This window comes from Camelus bactrianus, chromosome 26 (assembly GCF_048773025.1).
Source record: "Camelus bactrianus isolate YW-2024 breed Bactrian camel chromosome 26, ASM4877302v1, whole genome shotgun sequence".
NCBI lineage: Eukaryota > Metazoa > Chordata > Mammalia > Artiodactyla > Camelidae > Camelus > Camelus bactrianus.
Genome location: NC_133564.1, coordinates 30171978 through 30195511, shown reverse-complemented (window position 1 = coordinate 30195511; position 23534 = coordinate 30171978). Strand labels below are relative to the sequence as shown.

Genomic DNA, 23534 nt, shown 5'->3' with positions numbered 1-23534 from the left:
AGCCCTGAAGTCAAATCACAGAATGATTTCTAAGATAACCATCTAACCAACCAGTCACAGGCCCTATGACCTGCAGCACACGCTGTGTTAGGTGTGAAGGGACCACAAATCAAGCACGGGGGGTTATAGTTCAGTAAAGGAGAGCCCCCTTCACGTGCAGAGCCCCTTCAGAGAACAGCCAAGCACTCGTCATGAAGGAGTAACCACCACCTTTGCAACACGATCGAAGCTCGCGTGTTCTGACAGAGTGCACGCTTCCACTGCTGGGCTCTGGTCTTCCCGCATCACCGGCTTCTCTTCCCTTTCAAAATGAGTTACTTCCTCTTTCAATCTGCCTCCACATTTAGCAAGAGAACTTTCTGGAAGCACTGATTCTATATTTTTGAAAGCCAGTGAGGGTGTATTTTAACGGGACCTCTACTGTGGACTTAGAAGCACGCTGGGAGGAGGTAAGAATGAACGGAGGCATCTGGGGTACAGGGTACAGCAGAGGCAAGGACAGGAGAGACTGCACCCGGCTCGGCGCTGTTCCTCCGAGAAGGAAGGTAAGAGCTGCCCCCGGAGCTGGCAGGAGCCGAGTGGTCAGATGCCGATTTCCTAACGGGGCACTGATGCCCTCTGACCCTGACAGTGTAGGACCCACGTTCTGTCACCCCTCAAGAAACAGGCAAACAGGCCCCCAGGTCACTTTAATTCCCCTCTCCATCCCAATCTTGGCTCATGCTCCTTTGGTAACAAGTGGGACAGTCTCTCCCCCGAAATGCCACTCACGGAGGAACACAGTACAAATATTCAACTGCATAAACTAGACTGTGGTAACCGGGGTGCATCTGCCTAGAACTAAGAATTCAGAACAAATAAACTACTTCACAGTTCATGATGGCCAAAGCACTTCCCTACATATCACCTCACCTGACCCTCCAATCAACCCTGTGAGAAAGGCAGAGCAGGGTTTGTTCATTCCACTTGAAAACAAGAAAACAAGGGGTGGGGAGGGTATAGCTCAGTGGCAGAGCGTATGCTTAGCCTGCACGAGGTCCTGAGTTCAATCCCCAGTACCTCCATTAAAATAAATAAAAATAAAAAAATAAAAACAAGAAAATGACATGATGGATAACTGTATGTTAACAAATTTGATAACTTAGACAAATTCCTAGAAAGACACAGAAACAACTGAAACTGACTCAAGAGGAAACAGAAAACCTGAATATATCTAAAATAAGATAAGAGATTGAGTTAGTAAATTAAAAACTCCTACCACCCATTCCCTCACACGAAGAAAGACCTAGACAAGACTGGTGAATTCTACCAACTACTTAAAGAAGAATTAATATCAACTGCTCACAAACTTCCAAAAACTATAGGAGGAGGAAACACTTGCCAACTCATTCTATCAGGCCAATATTACCCTGATGTCAAAAGCAAACAAAGACACCACCAAATACACACACACACACACACAAACTGCAGACCATATTTCTTATTGAAAACAGACGTAAGAATCCTCAACAAAATATTAGCAAATCAAATCCACCAATACATAAAAAGGAGTATACACCATGAATAAGCAGGATTTATCTCAGGAATGCAAGGTTGGTTTAACATCTGAAAATCATTTAGCACAGTATACCACAGCAATACAATGAAAGGCATAAACCACATGATCATCTCAATATATGCAGAAGAATTTGATAAAATTCAACATCCTTTCATGACTAAAAAAAAAAAATCACTCATCAAACTAGAAATAAAAGGGAACTTCCTCAACTTGATAAAGGACATCTATGAAAAATCCACAGCTAATGTCACACTTAGTGGTAAAAGACTGCTTTTATCCTAAAATCAAGAACAAGGCAAGAATGTCAGTTCTCACCACTTCTAATGAAAATAGTACTAGAAGTTCTAGCCAGACCAATTAGGCAAAAGAAAAAAAAAAATCCAGGTTGCAAAGAGGAAAAGTAAAACTCTATTTGTAGAGAATACAATTTTGTGTATAGAAAGTTCTAAGGAATTCACCAAAAAGCCCCCCAAAAACCCAACCTTGCTGAATTCAGCAAGGTTGCAGGATGCAAGATCAATATGCAAACATCAACTGGATGTCTGTACACTTTCAATGAAAAGTCCAAAAATGTAATCATGAAAACAATTCAATTTATAGTCGTATCAAAAAAAATAGTTAGAAACAAAGTTAACAAAAGAATTGCAAGCCTTGTACTCTAAAAACTACAAAACACTGTTTGAAAAAATTAAAGAAGATCTAAATAAATGGAAAGACATTCCATATTCATGGATTGGAAGATTTAACATTGTTAAGATGATCATACTCCCCAAAGTTATCTACAGATTGAACACAATCTTTATCAAATCCCAGTTGGATTCTTTGCAAAATTAACAAGCTGTTATTAAAATTCATATGGAAATGTAATGGGACCTAGAATGGCTATAATAACCTTGGGGAAAAAAGAACAAAGTTAGGATCGCTGCTTCCTGATTGCAAAACTTACTACAAAGCTACCGTAATCACGACAGTGTGCATAAGGAAAGGATCAATGAAACAGAATCAGAAGTTCAACCCTTACATCTATGGTCAACAGAATAAAAACCGAGTTACACACCCTTTAAATGGGTGAACTGTATGGCATGTGAATTCAATTTCAATAAAACTATTAAAAAAAGAAGAGAGAATGAAGAGACTCAGGGTAACAGAGCAGGAGCATGTCCCACAATCCTATAAAACATTCCACGACAGCACAGACTTACATTTCGGAAATGCTTTAAACAGTCTCTTACATGTGTCCCTTGTAGGAACATATATTTGAGAGAGTGGGTAGGTCTCACCATCACAGCAGTATGGAATTTTAAATTTTTCTTAAGGAAGCCTGCAACGTGCCGGATAAATTCTATTTATAGACAGAGGTGAAAAAATGACATCACTTCTCTTTCTGACAACAGACACAGCCAAGTATGTGAACCATCTTAGAGATATGACAACTGGCACCTTCAAAAGGCTTCTGTGTTGGGTGTTTTTTTGGTGGGGGGGTGGATGTTGCTTTTTTTTTTTTTAATTCTAACTTTTAACATTTGACTTCCTCCCAGAACTCCCTCACATTCCCTGGCTAAAACTATCTATTTGCTGCTAAGATGTCTGGGGAAGGCCAGGAGGCCTGGGAAGCAAGGTGGTCAGCTCCCTCTGGACTCTGAGCTCTGCAGGGGCCTTTCCCCCAGTCCCCTTTGTGTCCCCAAAGCAGAAGCTGAGTGCCCCAAACAGAGCTGATGCTCAGTGTCACTGCTGAGCAAGCGGCAGATACACAGAGGACCCCCTTCTCACCTGACTGACTTTCATATGGAAAATGTAAAGCACAGCAGTGATCAAGCCTTCAGCTCTCCGCAACAGTGGTGACGGGTAACGCCTGTTCTTCCTTTGCCCCTTCCCCTTTGAAGACCCCTCCTCCTAGCAATGTCTGCCATGGTCCCCCCTCCCACCCTGCTCTCCCTGCCCCGGTCCCCCCTCCCACCCTGCTCTCCCTGCCCCGGTCCCCCCTCCCATCCTGTTCTGCTCTCCTGTGTGTGTGAACCAAGGGCTTTGGGGGGAAACAAGTGTGACTGGCACTACGCCACCCCTTTCTACTAAAGTGGTCTGACCCGAGGGGGCTGTTAATCAGGCATATTTAGCATTTAGGGCAAGTGCCCAAAATGTGAAGGGTTTTTGTTTTTTGTTTTTTGAGTTTCGCATCTCTGAGTTCTGGGTCCCTCTGATTCCCCCAAAGTTGAAATATATTTTGTATCTGTACATTCTCAGCTGCCCAGACAAGGGCCTCGGCCTCAAAATGGCATAGAACTGGACACACTGCAGTATCCTGGGGGCAGGACACCGGGACAAGGAGGCCTTTTCCAGGCCCACTGGGTAGACCCGAAGGGTGGGCTGCAGCGATCCCACTCCCCTGACAACTCTGGGGCCCCAGGTCACCCAGAGCCTGGGAGTGACCAGGGGCTTCCAAGCGGGTGAGTTAAGACAGTCTCGGTATGTCGTGAAGGTTAAGATGTCACTGCTTAAGGCAGAAAAACACCCCCCCACACACCCTGCCTGAACCCAGACAACAAACTAACTGTCCAAACCTCCTCCTCCCCACCCTCCAAAAAACCCGCCAAACTAGAACATTACCCGGAAGCTGGGGGTCGGGCTGGGTGTCATTTACTTGCTTTTTGTAAGAGACGGGGGGCCAGGTGCCAGGCTGTCCTCCTGAAATAAACTTCTAACTTCTGAGAGGCTCATGCTAACATACAAGACTCTGCAGGTAGAGAATATTCCAGAAAGTCGCTCTAAACTGAACAAGCTTGTACTAAGGATGAAGAAAGTACTTCAAATTTCCAAACCAGCGCCCTGTGCTGTTTTGCTTAAAAAGAGTCCAACCCCGCCCTCTGAAGGCCAAGGTTACACGGAGATAAGAGGGTGGGGCCCACTAGTCAGGAGGATCTGCCCCCCAGGACACAAGTCCTCCCCAGGAGCTGAGCCAACAGTGTGAATCCGGCTTCTCTCCTCACTCAGGAGTGCTGCTGAGCTGTCTGAAGCCACGGTTCCAGAGCCTTCTGCCCCATCCCCAGCACGGCGAGGAGAAACGGGCTAACTGAACCCACAAGGAGGACTTCACTCTCGGCTGCCTCACCACCATAAAGCACATCTCTCTGGGGATAATTACTCCACGATTCAAAACACCAACTGCCTCTCTCACAAAGCAGCAACCGCCCACACAGGGCTAGGAAGCTGACACAGGATAAAGAGAAAGCAGTGGAACGCTGGGCAAGAGGGGAGCCTCCAGACAGAGCAACGAGACGCCCCCAGAACAGGATGGGGACCCTGGCTGAAAGCACATCATTTCTTCCCCCTCTTCTGCTCCCGCACCCTAAGAAGAGGGGCAGAAGGAAGGGGTGGGGGAGGCAGGGCAGAGGCCCCAAAGGAGGAGAGTGACGGGCTTGTGGCAGCCAGCCTCCAAGATGGTCCTGGAGGAGTCCCACCTCCTGGTATTCACGCCCTTGGACCCGTGGAACCGAAAGGGTACTGTGGAGTAACAGTGCGACTTCTGAGGCTGCCATCAGCGACACTGTAGCTGCCACGCTGGAAGACCACTCAAGCAACCCCGCCGAGAGAGGGGTCCACCCGTGCGGTCAAGAGCTGAGGCCCCCCGCCAACAGCCGGCATCAAGATGCCAGACATGGGGGAGCTGCCTGAGGAGGGGTCCTCCAGCCCCAGTCAAGCCTTCAGATGACTACAGAGCCCCAGCCAACGTCGTGACTGCGCCCTCACAGCAACCCCAAGCCGGACCACCCAGCTAGGCTGCACCCAAATTCTGGACCTATGAAAACTATGGGAGATAACAAATGTTTATTGTTTTAAGCTGCTAGTGAGTTGTGCGGTCATCTGTCATGCAGCAGGAGATAACTAATACCGCCCTCTCAGAAAGCACTCTTTCTTCTCCAGAATAGGTGCTTGAGTCCCAGAAGGCTGCCCACATCTCCCTGCACCTGCCTGTCCTCACCCACGCCCGATGCACAGGTGGAGCGTGAAGCCGGAGACATTATGGAACGTGTCCATTCCATCTTTACTCCTCACTGAGGAGCTGAAGCTCAGCATTAAGGCAGCAAAATGTTTTCAATCCAAAAGCACTGCTGACCCAGAGACGATTTCCCCTATTCTGACTCCATGTCTAAATGGTGCTGCAAGTTTCTGATGCTCAAAACTCATAAAATACACTTTATACTTCATACATTATACATGTCAAGTTAACACACGTGGAAGACGTAGCCTCTGATTTCTTTTTAAAATTAGTATCATTTAACAAGACACTAAAGATGTTTTCCCCCATCACATACTCTGTCCTGGCATCATTTTAAGAACTTTTATTCCTTTTGATAAGTCTTCTCTGAATTCAGTAAAGAGAGAGATCCATACATTCCCTGCAGAGAGAATCTTGTGGTGGGAAATCTTTTGGTGGCGATGAGGACTTTGTTGTCATGATTTCCAGCAAAGACACAGGGAAGAGCCTTAGCCTGGACTGGCTAAGACATTGTTTGTGCCTGCCAAACAGGTCCACCAAACTACACATTCCCCCCCTCAAATTACATTTCTCATTGGTGAATTAATGAAGTACTCCATTTGGTTATTATCCCCTTACAAGTTTGGCCACCATCAATCTAACCCCTGAGGACCCAATCATGTTTGCATTGAACCCACAAAATTAGGTTCATGTCTACGCAAAGGTGAGGGTGAGATCTTGAACTCACCAGCATGGTCCCTCGCTAGGCCCAGTGTTAACAGCGGACAAGTCAGCAACTCTCAGTTATCAAGTTCCCACAGAGATGGCTGTTTGGGGTGGATAAGCCATGATCTTCCCATCTCTAATCTGAGTTCAGGAGACCGTAACAAAATGGTTTATATCCATTCACAGGGGCTTCCTGTGAATGGCAGTGCTGGTCACTCAAAAAAGATATCATGACTGCCCTTTAAATGTTTCAGTGGCTTTAGATCACATCCAGTTTTTAGGTGGAACATTAAATGGTAGCAACATAATTTGAGAAGGCTTGCCCCCGACACCTCCCACCCCGAGAAAATGCCTCCACCGCCAGAAACTCTCAAAGTAAGTGATACTGTTTTATTTGACGCTCAGGTAAGCCCCAGACTGGGAAATGCAAGTCTGAAATGAGTTTAATCATTGCAACACTTAAGATGGTCTTGAATTTACTATTCATCTGCAAAGAACGATACTGCTTTGACGGTTACTAAAATCTTCACTTCTGGCAAGGCAGATTTTGCTCCGCCCCCTAGTGTTTTATTCAAACACTGTGGTTCTACATCCTCTGAGATCTCTGCTGGGAAAACTATACTTTTCCCCCATGAGTCCACTCCCTTTGGGTGGAGCGCCGTATAGAAGTGAGGTGCTCCCTCCTCGGGTCATTTACTAGTGTAAGTAAAGCAACACAGAAACACGGCCTGACCCCACTTACTAACTGGTAGGACTGTCCAAGCTGAGGGCTACAAACATTCAATGGTTGGAGGAGGGGAGGGCGGAAGTGGACTTGTATCATGCTACTGAGGTTTTCAAGCCCTAGACATTTTATAAAAATAGAATCATAAAAGTAAAAATAAAATCAAAAGTGAAAGAGACAATCGCACCAAAAAATTAAAATCAAAAATAAGAGCATCAGCCTGGGATGTTACCCAAGGAGCCACATGGGCTGAATTATCAGACTAGGTAACAGTAAGGGTTCTTAGTCCCACTGTTTCTAGGAAACTCTAATGATGCAATCCCTGTGGTAGGGGGCAGGGAAAGGATGTTAAAATCTCTCAGGAGAACCATGCTTATAGATATGGTTCATACTGGAACTCTCCAGTAAGTACCTCATGAAAAATGTTTGTGTAGTATTTGCTTGTATGTGTAGCCCAAAGCTTTAGAATCAAAAATCTAACACTTATATTTTAATGAGATCTCCATTTTAGGTCTTATATGCACAGAGTCTACAACAATCCAATACAGACACCATGTCAACCACACAGTGTACACCAACAATATCCCATAGTAACAATCAGATTACAGATTCTCAAAAGTTACATTAAAAACACTTAATGGGCAAAAGTGAAAAAGTCTGTATCTTTGTACTTCCAGCAAATGATTCCAAAATTTTCCTCATTCTTCCCTAATTTCCTTTTTTTATCAGATCTTTTAGTTAACTGACAATGCGGTAGAGCGACAGAGCAAAACATCTGTCTGGGAGGGAGACAGCCAGCCAGCCCAAACCAGCCTCTCCCTGAAGCCTTACCTGAATGGCTCCCAGCACCCATGGTTCATTTGTTAATTAATCAGGTGTAGCCTTGTAGCTTTTTAAAAGCCATCACCCCAAATCACTCAAACTTCACAATTTCATCAAAATTGTCATAGGCGTGTATCTAAGTCAGCAAACTTTTCTATAAAGAGCCAAAGGGTAACTACCTCAGGCTTCTGCCGGCCATTTGGTCTCTGTTCCAGTCCTCAGCCCTGAAACCTCAGTGCAAAAGCGGCCACAGACAACATTTAACTGAGCGAGCGTGGCTGCCTTCCAATAAAACTTTATTTGTGGGCCCTGAAGTTTGAATTTCACATCGCTTTCACATATCACAAAGTATTTTTTTCCCCAACCATTTAAAAACGTAGAGACAGTTCTTAGCTCTTGGGCAGAACAGTAAGAAGCTGTAGCAGGCCAGGTTTGGCCCATGAGTTGGCTGATGCCTGATTTAGACGAACCCAAACTGTGTCAACAGCTCTGCAGTCTCCCCAGGCATCCAGCAGTAAATATCTACGGATTGATCCTGTTTATCTCTCCCCTGCTATTCTGGAGTATGTGTTTGAAATATCTAGGCAATCTAATCAGCACATCAAACGGGGGAGTTGTTCCTAGGGCACAGGAGAGCTTCAGCCTGAGTTAAAATTCTCTCCCTCAAAGAAAGGTAACAATCTGTAAATAAAGGGGTGTGTGCATGCTGGGGGAGGCCTCAATTAGCAGACATCCACTGCAGCTTTTATAATCTAAAATACTGGACAAAACCACAGTCCATCAGCAGAAAAAAAAAAAAAGGGATGAACTTGAGATTGTACCTCTTTCCTAGGTAGGCGACGTCTCCTCAGTGACACACCTCCCAGCAAAGAGAAAGAGCAGTGACACCAGCAACTTAAACATCCCTTTCGGAGAAAGGCAGACAGATAGCAAACACAGAACTACTGGCCCAAACACTATAGCCACCACTCTCGTATATCCAAGAAACCTCTCTGGCTATAGTTTTATTTTGCCAGTTAGTCTGAAACTGGCTTCTATCTGTGGCTTAAACAAAACTCCACAACCTCGCCCACGTCTAATTCCTAGGATGGCATACAACTCTAGAGTTATTACAGGCGTACCTCGGAGATGCTGTGGGTTTGGTCCCAGACTACTGCAATGAAGTGAGTATGATGTGCAAAATGAGTCACTGGCACTGTTTTTGGTTTCTCAGTGCATAAAAAAGTTATTTTTATATTTTTCTGTAATTTATTAAGTTTGCAATAGCACTGTCTTAAAAACAATATATATATCTTTATTTAAATACGTTTTATTGCTAAAAAAAAAAAAAAGATAACTATCATCTGACAATGCAGGAGTTGCCACAAACCTTCAATCCATAAAAAATGTAGTATCTGCGAAGTACAATAAAATGAGATATGTCTGTATAGCATTCAGATACTTTTAAGTCCCTAAAAAGCGTCCAAAAAAAAGAAAAGCGTCCAATAAAAAGAAAAGTAACCCAAAATAGATGAAGATGTTTCCGTGAGTCCAAAGAACTAGATGGAGGCCCTGGGTACAGATGTAAGGCCACACATCTGAGGGCCCTGACACACCAGGGAGCCAGGATCTTTTACGTGTGTTAACTCTGACCCCCTGACTGGGTAACAACTCACAGATCAGCCCCACAGAAGACACAGTCTTATACAATCTACCTGCTGTCCCACCGTTCTCTAGAACCACAGGAATATAAAAGACTAACTTTATCAGGAGCTAAATAATCAACAGTTTGGGGAGAAAGAGAACCATTGAGGCCCAGAAATTAGACTTCAACATTAGACTCTGGGAATTTTTGCCCACTGATATCTTCCTTGATTAGACCTCTGTCTGTCTTTTTTTTTTTTTTTAAACAAACAAATAAACAAACAAAAACATTTTCTGTGTATATATGAAAAGGCCATCATCAACAGGGCTCTGGACCAGGACTAGGTGTTGGGTTGAAGAAGTCTGAGAAGGCAGGATACTACCAGGCTGATGGTCTTTATTTAAAGACTTTAAACTGAAAGATTTCACAATACTTAGTGGTTGTTCCCTAGTCTGTACCCCCGGCCATATACATGGTCTGCAATTACGATCTACTCCACAGAACTTTCCTGGTCCATGATTCTCAAAAAGGAAAACTGCTAGAGAGAGTGAAGAAGGGAGTATGAGCTAGAAGTTACCAAAACTTGTAAAAATGAGTCAGTGGCACAGAAGGGACCACCTGGGTCCGTATGGCTCTGGGGGCCTGGGCCATACAGGCCTCTATTCAATGAGCAAAGAATGTGTCAGGATGAATCAGGCTACCAGCTGACCGAGCAGTGAGGGAGGGGGAGGCCAAGCTGAGCAATTCAAAGAGGCTTTCAAACAGCTACTTAACGTATCCTGTAAGCTTTATTTAAATTTGGTCACAGAACAGTTCTTTCAGGCTTTCAAATCTCCCTTCTGATCTGCCAATCTCAAGAGAAGAAAAGGGAAGCTGTGAAGTGGCCTCTTACGTCACTGAGACTGCTACAAGGCAGCCCTCCAGCAGGAATCGTGCCTGTTCCCAGGAGGACTCTGCCCCCGAATCCTCAGCAGGGAAGCCCAGCATCGAGCTCACCACCTTGAAGCAAAACCAGCTCACGAAAAGCTGATGTCATCGCCCCAGTAATTCTAGCTCCGTCATGAAGCCCAGAGCCCCACGAGGAAGTTACTAAGCAAGAAAGCACAATAACTGTTGGGAGAATAAAGACATCCATCCTACAGTTCCTTCTCCAGACAGCAGCCAGTTAGCCTTTGAAAAAGGAAGTCAAAACACGAGCCCTGTCTGCAAAGCCCTCTGCCGTGGGCTGAACTGTGTTCCCTCCAAAAGATGCGCTGAAGACCTAACTCCCCGCATCTGTGAATGTGACCGCATCGGGAAATACAGCTGACCCTCGAACAACGCAGGGGCCCCCCACCCCAGCACAGTCAAAAACCCTCCACACCAGCATACGCGTGGACCAGCACAGTTCGTACATGTGTTGTTCAAGGGTCAACCGTAGTACCTTTGTAGATGTAGTTAAGATGAGGTCCACCTGGATTAGGAAGGTCCCTAAATCTAGTGACTGGTGTCTTTATAAGAAAGGCACAGAGACACACAGGGAGAAGCTGGCCATCTAATGAAGGAGGCAGAGATGGGAGTCTCACTGCCACAAGTCAAGAACACCAAGAAATGCTAGCAACTGCCGGAAGCCAGGAAGAAACAGGGAAGAATTCTTCCCCAGAACCTTTGAGGGGAGCAAGGCCCTGCCAACACCTTGGTTTCAGACTTCTAGCTTCCAGAACTGTGAGAGAATAAATTTCCGTTGTCTTAAGCCACGCAGTCTGTGGCACTTTTTATGGGCAGCCCTAGGAAGCAAACGCATCCTCCAGTGACTTCCTCTCTGAGTCAGAAAGAAAATCAAAGCATCGCTATGTTAAGGTCCAGACGTCCCTGGACCTGCATGACTTCAGCTTCCACTACTCCTTGCCTAGTCACTGCAGCCACCCTGGCCTCTTCCCGGGGCTCCAAACATGCTGCCACCCTGCCACCAGAGGGCCTCCCCCTGTCGCAGGCAGGCGCTGTCTCAGACTTTAGCAGGTGCCAGTCTCTCTGCTGAGAAAGCTCTCTGGTCAGGAACCTGCCCAGCCGTGCCCCCCATCATCCTTCCCGGCTCTGCTCAAGTCCCCTGATCAGGAAGGCTCCCCCTCATCTGCCTTCACATCTCCTACCCGCACCACATACGCTCAGTTCCTCCTTCCCCTGCTTTATCTTTCCCCTCAACACTGAAGACAAGCTGACATATGGATTTTGCTTCCCCTCTGAAAGCGCCATCTCCTTCCACAGCGCTTGCCTGGTGGGCACGGGACTGCTTCCCTGCGTTCTATTAACTGAACGGAGAGATAAACTCCATCAGCACTGGTGACGCTTAACTCAGAACTGGCCGGGTGACAAAAATGGTTTTTACTAACAAAGGGGAAGAGCAGCAGCTTCTGGAGGTGAAGGGCAGGCTCAAGGTTGGGCTGAGGGGCCGGGGTTTCCCGGGGACTTACCACCATCCCTGGGGGATGAGGAAGAGGTAAACAATTCTGCAACAGCCTCTTAAGATTCCTCTTTATCTAAAAAAGGCAACACTTACCTCTAATTCTTGTCTCCAGCTACACTCTGGAGAAACGTGTGAAGCAAATCTAAGCATTCCTCCACCTTGGCGTTACCACACACGTTTTTTGTTTTTCAGGGGCTGAGGGGAAGGGCCTAGCAGGAGTGTTCAATTAATGATAATCTCATTCTGCAAACGTACAACCTATTTCAGGAAGAAAGCCTCTGACCACCCCACTTGTTTTTTGTAAAAACTAACAAAAAAAAAAAAAAATCATTTCAAATAAACCAGCAGCTTTCAAACAGCTCCTGCTCAGGAAGGAGACAATCTCAACCTTTTCAAATGGCCCTAAGTGAACACTTTTCTTTCCCTCATTTACATTTTCAAAACTTTAAACAAAACAGGCAGAAAATGAAAGTCTTTACCTTGGGTTTTGGCCCCAGGGCCTGCCAGTCCCAGCTGTGAATCACAGGAGTCCTTGAGCGGCGATCTGATGGGCGTTTCAGCTTCAGGGGTCTCAAAATTACCTTCAGAATCCGAGCTGCCAAGGGGGAAAAATGGGGAATTACCACTTTCAACGGTATTTCTGACACCTTTTAGAGCCTCCACATCCACAAAGGCTAACATCCAGTATTTTGGCCTAACTTTACAACCCACGGGCCCTCGGTGTGGACTGGCCGGTGGGAGCTGCTGTGGATTTTCCTAACAGGGCCCTCCTCCGGCTTCTGTCTGGTCTCCGTCTCCCTGAAATCTCCGTCCTCCAGAGTCTTTCTCCAGCACCCTTTATTTTTGAGGTCATCCTTCCCTGTGACATCCCCCTAAAGCACTTTGCAACAGACTCCTTTTCTCCCAAGAGCCCTTTCCTGGAGGTTTAAAAATTAAGATTGCCCCCTCACCCTAAAAAAATTAAGCCAATTCTCTCGCCAGGATGCCTTTTTCTTCCGCAAGCCTCTACCTGGTTGGAATTCACTCGGCAGGAGGCCGAGAATGCTGTCACCTGCCTTCCGCAATCTTACGGGTGACAGACAGCTCAGTAGAGACCACCATTTCTCACCAGCTGCCAGAGGCCTGTCATCACGCGACCTTCTTTACTAAGGGTGCATATATGGGACACAGTGGGGCCCCAGGAAGGCCTGGGAGTGACTTCTTCCCCACAAGGGAGGGCCCCAAGTTCCACAGGGTGTGATCCACGATTGACTCGTGTGTGTGTGTGTGTGTGTGTGTGTGTGTGTGTGTGTGTGTGTGTGTTGGGGCGGGGGCTGGGAGGTTCAAGCTTAGAGAAAGTGACCGAGGCAGACGGGGATGCGGAGGGACTGCAGATGCTGGGTTAGGTTCAGAAAGCTCATACTGAAATGGAGAAGGGCTGGGGGAGAAGACACCCGGGAGGACAGAACATCCTGAACTTTCGAATGCACAGCGGGGACCTGGCTACAGGCAGGGACGCAGCATTGCCATGAACACGGTTACGCGGGTGGCGACCACAAACACGCACACAGAATGAGCCGCAGATGGATGGATGGCAGCGCGTGTGCATCTCGGCAGGAACGCGTGTACTTGCCTGAAACTCAAGGATTTGGTCTCGGCTTGCGAGTCCTCCTCCTCGGGGTCGCCCTCGGGCCCTCGGGCCTCGTCCTCTCCGGCACCCCCGCCGCGCACCGCGGACCACGTCCATTTCGCCCACTGCACGGGGGACAGGATCTGCCAGGGGCTGAACGCCATGAGCGCGGCTCCTCCGGCTCCGGCTCCTAGGAGGAGGGGAAGGGGGAGAGCCTTTTTTCCCTTTCAAAATGGAGGGAACCGGTGACAGGCGCCTGGACGCGTTTCCAGCGGAGGCGCGGATGTGGTTAAACGAGCGCCGTCGGGGGCGCGGGTGGAGCGCTTCCTCTCGGCCGGCAAGCTGCGCCGCTTCCTCCTCGTCCTCCTTGCGGAACGCGCGGCCGCGGCGCCCCCGCGTCCGGCGACTCCCGCGGGGGAAGATGCCTCTCCTGGGGCCTTCCTGGGGCTGGGGCCCGCGGCGCCCGGCGGCTCGGCCTTGGCGGCTCCGGGGCTCAGGGTCCGGCTGCCCGGCGGCCCGGCTCCCGCCTCCCCGCCGGCCGGGCGCGCATCAGCTGCGGCGGAGCCGCACCCCAGGAGCCGCCCCCTCGGACCGTACTATTCGCGCGCGCCCGCGGGGGCGGCGGCGGCGGCGGGCCTTTGAAGTGCGCGGCTTGCCGGCCGGATCCCCCCGCCGCGGCGCCAAGCTGGTCGCGCCCGCACTGCGGGAAGGGGCTTCCCGGCTGCGACTCTGGCCGCTGGCCGAGGACCCGGGCGCCTCTAACAGCTCTGCCCGCGGCCGCAGCGGGGACGGTCTGTTTTCCGGCTCCGTGCACGCTGGCCTGTTCCTCCTTCCCTTTTTATTATTATTATTTTTTATCTTGCCACCGCTACTTAATGGCGTGGGTGATACTGGGTCGCAGAGAAGTTTAACCCCTTTTTGTAAAAAAACTTTGAGGTCGCAGTGGTGGGTGTTTTCCCCTCCCTAGTAGTGACCGCCTGGAAGAATTCAGCCGGTTCACCTTCAACCCCATCACTCCTAAGATTTGGAAATCCCTCAGCAACGCTGCAAGAGAAGCCAAGGACTGGAACTGTGGATGCTTTGTCCCTCCCCAGTCCGCACAGGTGGATGCGCCGTGGCCCGGCCTTGGGTAAAACAGGCGCTAAATTACCCTGCGAAATGACAGCCTGATGGGTTCCTCGTTCTTTTTGACTCTTTCTTTTCATAACTTCTAAGTCTTTGATTTCCGACTTCGTTTGCTGCTTCAGAAGTCAGCCAACAGGCCTGGTGACGGCAGCCTTCAAAATAAACACCCTCTATGGCTGAAGGCAGAGGGAAATAGAGGTCTCTTCGAGTTTTCTTCATTTTCCATTCAGGGATTCCACTTTGGCCTTGCCCTGCTCAGAATCAGCAATGCACCAAGTGAAAGGACTGCCTCAAACATCCAGGCTTAATGATCTTGCCTGAATAAGGAGTTCCGAGTTAATTTCCAGAGTTGCAGCCAATCTGTGGGGTGGCTGCAGGTTCCCATAGAGAAAGCAGCCCCAGAATTTAGGAACAGTCAAGCTGAAGGTGCCAAAGAGACGTCTCCCCTGGAAGGGGTCGGCATGCATACTGCTGATGAATCATGGCTGTCTTACACATTCAATAATAAAAACAAAAGCAAAAATAATGCAAGATACGGCGTGGCAGGTACTCTTCCCATAACAGAAGGGCAGAGGTTTGTCTTTTGAAGTCTAGACTAAAGGGTTGGGTTATCTGGATGCTTTAGAATTCACTCAGCCCCTTCCCAGAGATAAACACATCACAACTGTCACAACTGTCACAACTTCTGGGGACTACAGAGATGTGAAATAAACAGGAGTCGGTTTTTGTTTTGTGTGTGTGTGTGTGTGTGTGTGTGTGTGTGTGTGTTTTAGGTCTACATGAAAGAACCCAAACACTATCCAACTGTTATTATTTTTAGGTTTATGGCTCATCACATAAACCTTCAGATTATTTATAAGGACCCCCCAGGTTCCTAGGTCTGACACAAGTGTTTTGCTGCTTGGAAATCTTATGACCCATGTAAATCAGTAATTGCTATATACTAGATCCTGTTCATTCTTCCTCCTGAATAGCCCTCCAAGCTTTTCATTCCTCTGCATCCTGGCTGTGTCTGACAGTCCCTGCAGTCCCATTTTTCATAGAGCTACTGTAAATGTCTCCCAGCTGGTTCCACCTCTGAGAGTTTTCTCAGCTGGGGTCGCCCTTGCCTGGTTGCTCTGTGACTTGTGCTCTAGTCTTGCCGTTCCTCTCCCCTCTATTCCGGCCTTTTGGAATCCTAGCTGTGATCACTAGAGAACTGGTTCTGAATCGTGTTTATGTCCAGGAATCAACGGGGGTGCTTCTTGATCAAGACACAAATCCAAACTGCCAGCAGGATCTGCAAATCTACATTTTTTACCAAGTGTCCTGGGGAATTTTTTTCACAGGAGAAATTTGGGAAACAAGGACCAGCTTTAGCCAATGGATTGCTGCTTCCAGAACAATCTCCCTCTTGCCTGCAGAGTTTTGCACACCTCATCCCCGCCCCCTCCACCTCCAGTCTCTAGACCTTGACTGCCCAGACTTCTTCCTCACCCAGCCAGAGTGTCGGCTCTGGGAAAGCAGGCTGATTTCTCCCTGCTTTCCACCATTTCTGTACCCAGAACATTCATAGAGGCTTTTACCGTGGCCCTTAGATAGCTGTGAAAGGGGGGCACTGCTAATAGTTACACCAGGACCACAGACATAAACCAGGACGTCCCAGGATGTAAGGTCACCCTACACTGAGCACAGTATATATTGCAGATCTGCGTATGTGACTGTCCCACTTCTGGACCATAAGCTTCTAACCAGCAGGAACCACACTGTATTTATTGGTTTATTTTTGTTTCCCCAGAGATCAGGACAGGGCCACACCCTCAGCAGGGTATTCAATAAATGTGCAGAAAAGCAATATTGTAGGTTACAAATAGACCTGAGAAGCTTGGCTAGGGTGACATAGATTCCTTAAGCCTGACTCTTCCTGGGGAAATCAGGATTTTGAAGCAGCACAGAACAGAACGCATACGAGTGATGACGCCGGCAAGACAAAGCTCAGCGTATACAGCAATTTCTCGAAAATGGAGAAGCAAAGGCCTGGGTTTCTGAAAATCCATCCTCTGCAAGCTTTCGAACTTAATGTGAACAGCAGTAAAGTAATTACTCAATAGCTTTAATTGATTTTTTTTCTCCAGAAGTACAAATAATGAGGCTAAGCGATATACCAATTTCCCTGTAACTCTGGGAAAGAATGGGCGATGTTTGACAACCAAGGTAAATCTTTTTGCCGCTGCACTCTTAGCCTCACGGAGCAGAATGTCTGCAAATTCCTGACCAAATGGCACGTCTTGGTTTTGGAAATGACCGTAAGCAGAGGAAGGGCCCAACTGTTCTCTTTCTTCCTGTGCTTCTTGCCCTTCGCAGAGGCTTTGGATCAATACACCATGAAAATCTAAAATGACACTCCTTGAAACACTCCACGGTGGTGGCAGGGCCAGCCACACACCTTGCTGCTAAATGGATGCTCCAGAGAGGTCTGCAAAATGGGTCTCTTTGGTAAAACAAACAAACAAACAAAAAAAAAACAGAATAAAATATATGAGTCAGCAAACTCTCACACAAGGAAATTATCCACTTAGTGGCTTGGCTACAGGGAGAATGCCCGTGGGAACGCAGCAGGAGGGGAGGGCAGAGGCAGGGTGGGGCCTGATTGCTGGGGAAGGATCCGCACACCTGTTATGGGGGAGACCTTAACTCAAGTTGAACTTGACCTTGTAGTGGGGGGAAGTGACAAGGCCTGGGTAGTAGCTGTGTCATCCAGAAAACACTGCTGTGGCTAAGGGGTGACCTGACCCAGTTTTTGGAGCCCATCTAACCATCACCCAAACCCTGAATTTTTTTTCTTTAATGGAAGTACTGGGGATTGAACCCAGGACCTCGTGCACGCTAAGCACGCGCTCTACCACTGAGCTATACCCTCCCACCACAAACCCTGGATTTTATAAGCCATCTTCCAAGCTTTCCTGTTCTTACTAATTTAAGTTGTTTTAAACCTTGCAGAGGCCAACATGGTGCAGGGCAAACAGAAGACATTTGTACGCCTGCGTGGCCCAAGGAGCCTGGATGGAGGGGAGTCACTGGGCTTTGGAGCAGGTAAGTTACATTTCCATTTAGAAAGATCATTCCGGCAATAATCTGTGGCCTGGGGTGGAAGAGGTGAAACCTGGAACTGGCCTCCTTATCTTCCACTCCTCTTGTTCAGTAAGTGTCGGAGTGGTGAGCAGTCCACGCACGATGCGGAACCTTTTACAATGGAAGGAAAAGGAAACTGCTTCTGCAAAGAAAGAAGATAAGCATTTCCGACAGCCGGTGAAAAGAGAAGGCCTGTGTGTGAGAGGCGACCTTGAGGGAGAGGAAGAGGCTGGGAAGGAGGCTGGGACCGGGATGGCATGAAGGGAATCAGAGATAAAGTCACCACCGAGAAAGCAGAAAGGGTGGGCAGGCAGGCAAACCCATCAACTTATCTGTATTTTCTAACAATTTAAGAATTTGATGAGCAGAACATACACCTAATTCAATTAGGATTAAATGCCAGATTGATGATGTAACCAAAGTGGCCGGGCAGCTCTGAAGGGCTGAGAAAAAGCACTGGCCCACGTGAATTGAAACAGCAAATGGCAGCTAGATTTAGGTGCCTCATCAGAACCTCCCCATCCTGCGTTTTGAGAGTCACCTGTCGCCTGGATGAGCTTTGAAGACGTGGTAGGGCGTTCCTGGCATGTGCTTTCACCGTCAACCTGATCACTGAACGTTCTCTCCTCGCCCACCAAGCTAAACACCCTCAACCCTTAACTTGTTTCTTCTTGAATATTTAAGCGCAGAAGGACTCTAAGATGTAATGATAACTGTACCTTACATCAGTCGAGTTTCATCCGACCCTAACACTGAGCAGGACCCTGTGGGACTCCCCTCTACAACTCTTGCCTCTTGTTTATAGAAAAGCTGACGTCGCCCAGGCCTCCCTGAGTCACAGAGGAGCAGCTCAAGTTATTGATCAGGACAAGCCTGCAGCACTGGGGGGTGGCAACCCTGACCACCTATCTCAACCATTAACTGAGATTGTGCCTTCATTTCCCTTTAAAACTTTCACGGCTGAACAGAATCTTTGGAGCTTTTTTTTAGGGGGGTGGGGGGAGTGCTGTGTCCACCAGATTGCAGGCATTCTGATTAAAAGCAACTTTCCTTTTTGTTACCAAGACTGTTGCCCCCAGGCTCCTACCCCTGCCTGTCCCTCAAACAGAAACCAATTACCCTCATCTAAGTCTCAGGAGGCAGCTGCAGAGAAGACTCAAGAGCTGGTTAGAACCAATGGAGCCCAAGATGGTGGAGAATTTGACTTCCAGTGGACCTCGAGCCTCACTATACACTCATTGTAACGCATTAGCATGCTAAGTGACACGCCCACCAGAGCCATGACGGTTGACGGTTGCCATGACAACCGGAAAAAGCCTGTACAAGGGCTGATTGGCTCCATCACACCTGGAAGGAGGACGTCATGATGGCAGAAGCCTCCCATAAAGCCCACGCGGCCCGACCTGGGCAGGAGCTGTCCCTACCGGCCATCTAGGCTGACAGCCCCCGACTCAGGCGCTTCCTTTCCCTGCTTTTCTTTCCTTCTCCTGCCAAGGGCTTTCCTTCCTTTTCCTCTTTGGAGAAATAGGGCAGCTTTGACTCATCCCTCTGCCTCAGCTGTGCATTCTTGCCAGCCAGCAGATAAGGACTCACACTTCGGTGGGCCTCCTAATTTAGGGGTCTCTCTATCTGCTAACAACCCCACAATCGCCCAACCATCCTCTCAGGGAGTGCGACAGGTCTTCTCAGTTTGCTGATGACTACAGTGGACTGAAGCAGAAAGAGCAACCACCTGTCTGGAATGGTGCCCCCGCTATCTGGCACCAGAACGGAATCTGGAACCCTCGTCTCTAAGTTTCAGTTTCCTTCCTTCGTTCTGCATCAAACTGGAATAAAAAAAAAAAAAATGCCCTCGCAGCCACTCTGGGCTGGTGGCTCCATCAGTCCTCGCCATGTGGGGCCGCCACAGCAGTCTTGGCTTCCTGCTTACGGGGCGCGGGCTGCAGAGTCACAACTCGGTACACATCACTCCCCCGGTGAGAGACTGCCATTGCCAACAACGGCACTGATGATATGCAAATAAGTTAACATCATGGTCTTAACCTTACAGGATCCAATGTTGTCCTTCACCTGGGGGTTGTCATCACCCGGAGATTTGAGATCTTCCCTCCACTACCCACACACCCCGATCAGGGAATCTGTATTGTGCATTGACACTGAAACTTACATTGTACAGAGAACCTCCTTTCTCGTTTTTGTTTTTTTAAAGAGAAAAGCTGGATTTATGTCCATAGTTAATACTTTTTCAGAGTTCCAGGAAAATTAGAAGGAATCCAGATTGCATTCGTTAAAGACTTGGCCAAGCTCCCCACCTAGAGCCTGCTCAGAGATCCTTGCCTTGGTCTTTGCTCTGGGGGCACCTCATCAGATCCACCCTCTCATCTATTTTGTTCTGCATCATAAAACCAAAGTTTGACTTCCCCAGAAGGTATGTTATTCAACTTAGGTCACAACCAGACCTTCCAGCAGAACCGCCCCAGAGCAGAGTTACACGGGGTCAGCTTTTGGAGAAGCCAGAAAAGAAATACACATATGTTCTGACGTTGACACAAAACCAGTGTCACAGAAGAGCCAGGTGTACAAGGTTCTCCCTCATCCGCAGCAGATGCCATGACTTCATGTTTACTGACTTTATAAGCAAGTTCACTTTTGCGCTGTCCCCTGGGATGTAAGAGTGTTAGAGAAACCGTTGTTGAACACAGAAGATAGAAACAGAATTCAGTCAGTCGGTCCATTCTACGTGAGGAAGATGACCCCAACGTTGTCCCTCATGCTTGCCACCAACTACCACAAATCTGAACTTGAAAACAAGCAAAGGGACAATAAACACAGAAGATCCTCTCAGAGCAGTGAACCACCTTTAAGCTTAGAAACGTCTCTTCCGGCAGATACAGGTTGGTTTTTCCTACTAAACCACATTACTAAGATCACAAAGCCTGTTAAACGGGTATATCATCTTGTAAAATGACTGATGTAGCACATTTTGTTTATTTTTCAGCGCAACTTACATTCCTTGTTAGCAGATGAGGCACCAGGAAGAGTGGGCCCTCCAATCAGAGAGCTTTATACACAGAGCCTGAGACACGAAAACCATCTGAAACCCTTTCTAAATTATTTACGAGTTTAAGTTTCTAATAACGCACGTTACCCTGACTTTGAGAGATCTCCTTTACTTCATTAACCAGGGTTACAGGGAAGGGTGGGAGCTAAGGCGGGGGAATTACGGACATTGAAATAGAATAATATTCCTTCTCCTGTGGCCATTTCATTTCCTCCCCTTCAAAATAAAATAAATATTCCCCCAATAAACCTCCCCATTTGTTAGACCAGAGGAACATTGGTCAGATGGCTCCGACTTTCTGAGATCATCCTGATATCAAATGTTCTACCTGCTATCCCCATAAATACGTGTCCCCCTTTTCATTTACGAAACATTGTCCCTGGGAAGTTAGAAGGTGCAGACTGTGTGCGTGGGGGGGGGGCCACTGGGAAAGGGCAGCAGAGATTCACTGCTGGGAGGATGTGGGGAGAAGGATCTGCTCAGAAGAGAGAATAAAACCACAAAAAGTTTTCCAAAGTAACTGGGACACCCACTCCACGGAAACCTTGCTCTGGGGACGTGGGGATCTTCGTTACGGTAGCTTGTGTTTTTGATGCATAACCTTCCTGGGAGAAAAAGATGGGGAACTCAGAACCCCACCACGTGGTATGCAGCCTATTACTTCCAGCCTATTACTTTCTACAGGAAGAGTTTCACTGCCATAATTTGCTTCTGAAACTGCATGTGGGTGAAAATTGAAGAAAAATGTATGTCTTTACTTCCCTGTTACAGTACCGGCGGGACAGGGGGAAGCTGTCCTTTCTGTGGGTGTGAACTTTTGTAAAAGTGCCCGATAGTAACCTTGCTCATTTTCTTCACGGATAAATGTAAGCTAAGTGATTAGCTGAATAAAAGCAAACACAGAATGATGTTCCAAGTTGGTAAAACTAAATTTTGTAAAGATGGCGATCCTACCCAATTAATTTACAGGTCTAATGCGATTACCACCAGAATTCTTATGGGATTTTTCTGAGGATTTGTCAACATTTTTCAAAAGTTTATCTGGAAAGTGGGGAGGGTAACTAAACTGGTAAGCATACTTTAGGTTCTTTGGGGAAAGAAGAGGCAAGAAAGGGATTAGTTCTGCAAGATATTAAGACACATTTATGCAAAGAGAGGCATATTCGTGTTCTGTGAAACAGAACAGAAAGCCCAGAAAACGTACCTGTAAGATGGAGAAATTTATTAGGTGGTAGAGAAGTTACAAGCCAGTGGGGAAGGGAAGATTATATAATAAATGGTTGAAGAGTAATTGGTTGGCAATGGGAAAAGATGAAATCAAACCCTTACCTTGGAGCGTAAGATAAACTCCAGATGGATGAGACGGCTAAATATCACAAATCAAACCATGGGGAGAAAACACTCTAGAAGCAACAGAATCTGTCAAAGCTCCGTCGGAATGATGACTGTCCAAACTTCGGCGTAATTAACAAAGTCACACACAAAATAAAGATCGCAGATTTGGCGCCACATGAAGAGGAAAAAGCGTTGAGAAAGCTTCAGTGTCTTCACCACATTACAAATAAAAAGCCTTAGCCATCCGAGCAGGCAACCTTAAATTGTGCCATCCACGAGACACAGAATTTGGATCCAGCCTCTTATAATTTACCTGATTCACGGCTAAGTTTTAAAACAGAAGCTATAGGTATTTGCATCTGTCTGTATGTGTCTATGTATCTGCGTGAAAAATGTATGGTATTTTCCAGCTTTGGATGGTATTACTAAAATTAACTTGTAAAAGAGCGCTATTTAATTGATTTGAAGAGAACTGAGCACTTACACGTATAAAGGATTCCTGAAACTCTCAGACATATAATAGAAACGAACCCAAATGCTTTTCAAGTTCATGTATTCTGAGATAATCTTCAGTAAACAAAAGCTAGCGGTTGGATATTCAAATAGCTATGTCTTCAGAAATGCCAGCACTACAATAACTTAGACATACAGCGTTATCCTACTTGGGTTTATTGGTCAAATAAGTTCACGTTATCTCTGCATGAAATTTGTCAGCAAGAAAAACAGCCTGGGGTGATGGCTGACTGTCTAACGCCTTACGACCTCTCTCTCCTTTTTCCAAGGCACTTTTTATACCTGGAATCAAATTACTTCTATTTTTTCCACTTAGTATCCATCTTTCCCAACTAGAAGGACGCCCCAGGGACACAAAGCACCTTGTCCGCCTTGTTCTGTCTGCTCCATAACATTTGGCCACTAAATGAGTAGACAGAACCTTCCCAAATCACCCTGTTACATACACACACGTATGTACTTATGAGCATGGATACACAGACGGACAAATAGACAGACAGATACTTTTAAACAAATGAGATTTAAATATACATATTGCCCTTTGCTAGAGGTGAGGGCTTGTTCCCAGCTTCTCCAGTTTCCATCGTACGCCCTGATCCAGGGGAGGAAGAGGGAACCAGACCGAGCCGCCAAGACCCTTCCAGACCCCCGTGGAGCCCGCATTCTGATCTCCTCTTGGCTGCAGCCTTTGTGTGCCTATCTAAATGACATAATTTTCTCCCCATGGAGGAATATTTAGGAGGTGTATTTTTCCTCATTTTAAGTGGAACCCAGATGAACAACGCATCTTCTCACGCCTCCAGGATTCTGTCTTAGAGTTAAAACTCTAGAACACGTTATATATTTGGAGACACACAGCCAAACTGCCCTCCAGAAGGGCTGCAACTAATTTACGGTTTTAAACAGCAGG

General features: G+C 47.2%; 1 protein-coding gene across 9 annotated transcripts in view; it reads right to left on the bottom strand.

Moving 5' to 3' along the window:
* Positions 1–23534, bottom strand: part of TACC1 (transforming acidic coiled-coil containing protein 1) — a 94778-nt gene that overhangs the window by 38308 nt on the left and 32936 nt on the right. For 3 of the 9 annotated variants that reach the window (XM_010958089.3, XM_074353410.1, XM_074353407.1), the window contains exons 2-3: positions 13483–13669; positions 12350–12465 (exon numbers count right to left, since the gene is read on the bottom strand). The exons of 1 other annotated variant lie outside the window; for it this stretch is intronic. In XM_010958089.3, the coding sequence (XP_010956391.2) occupies positions 12350–12465; positions 13483–13643 (277 nt within the window). In that variant the 5' untranslated portion in view covers positions 13644–13669. Of the gene's footprint in view, positions 1–12349; positions 12466–13482; positions 14835–23534 lie in introns of those variants that run through there. 5 more of the 9 variants (XM_045518902.2, XM_074353408.1, XM_074353409.1 and 2 more) reach the window with 3 other exon arrangements.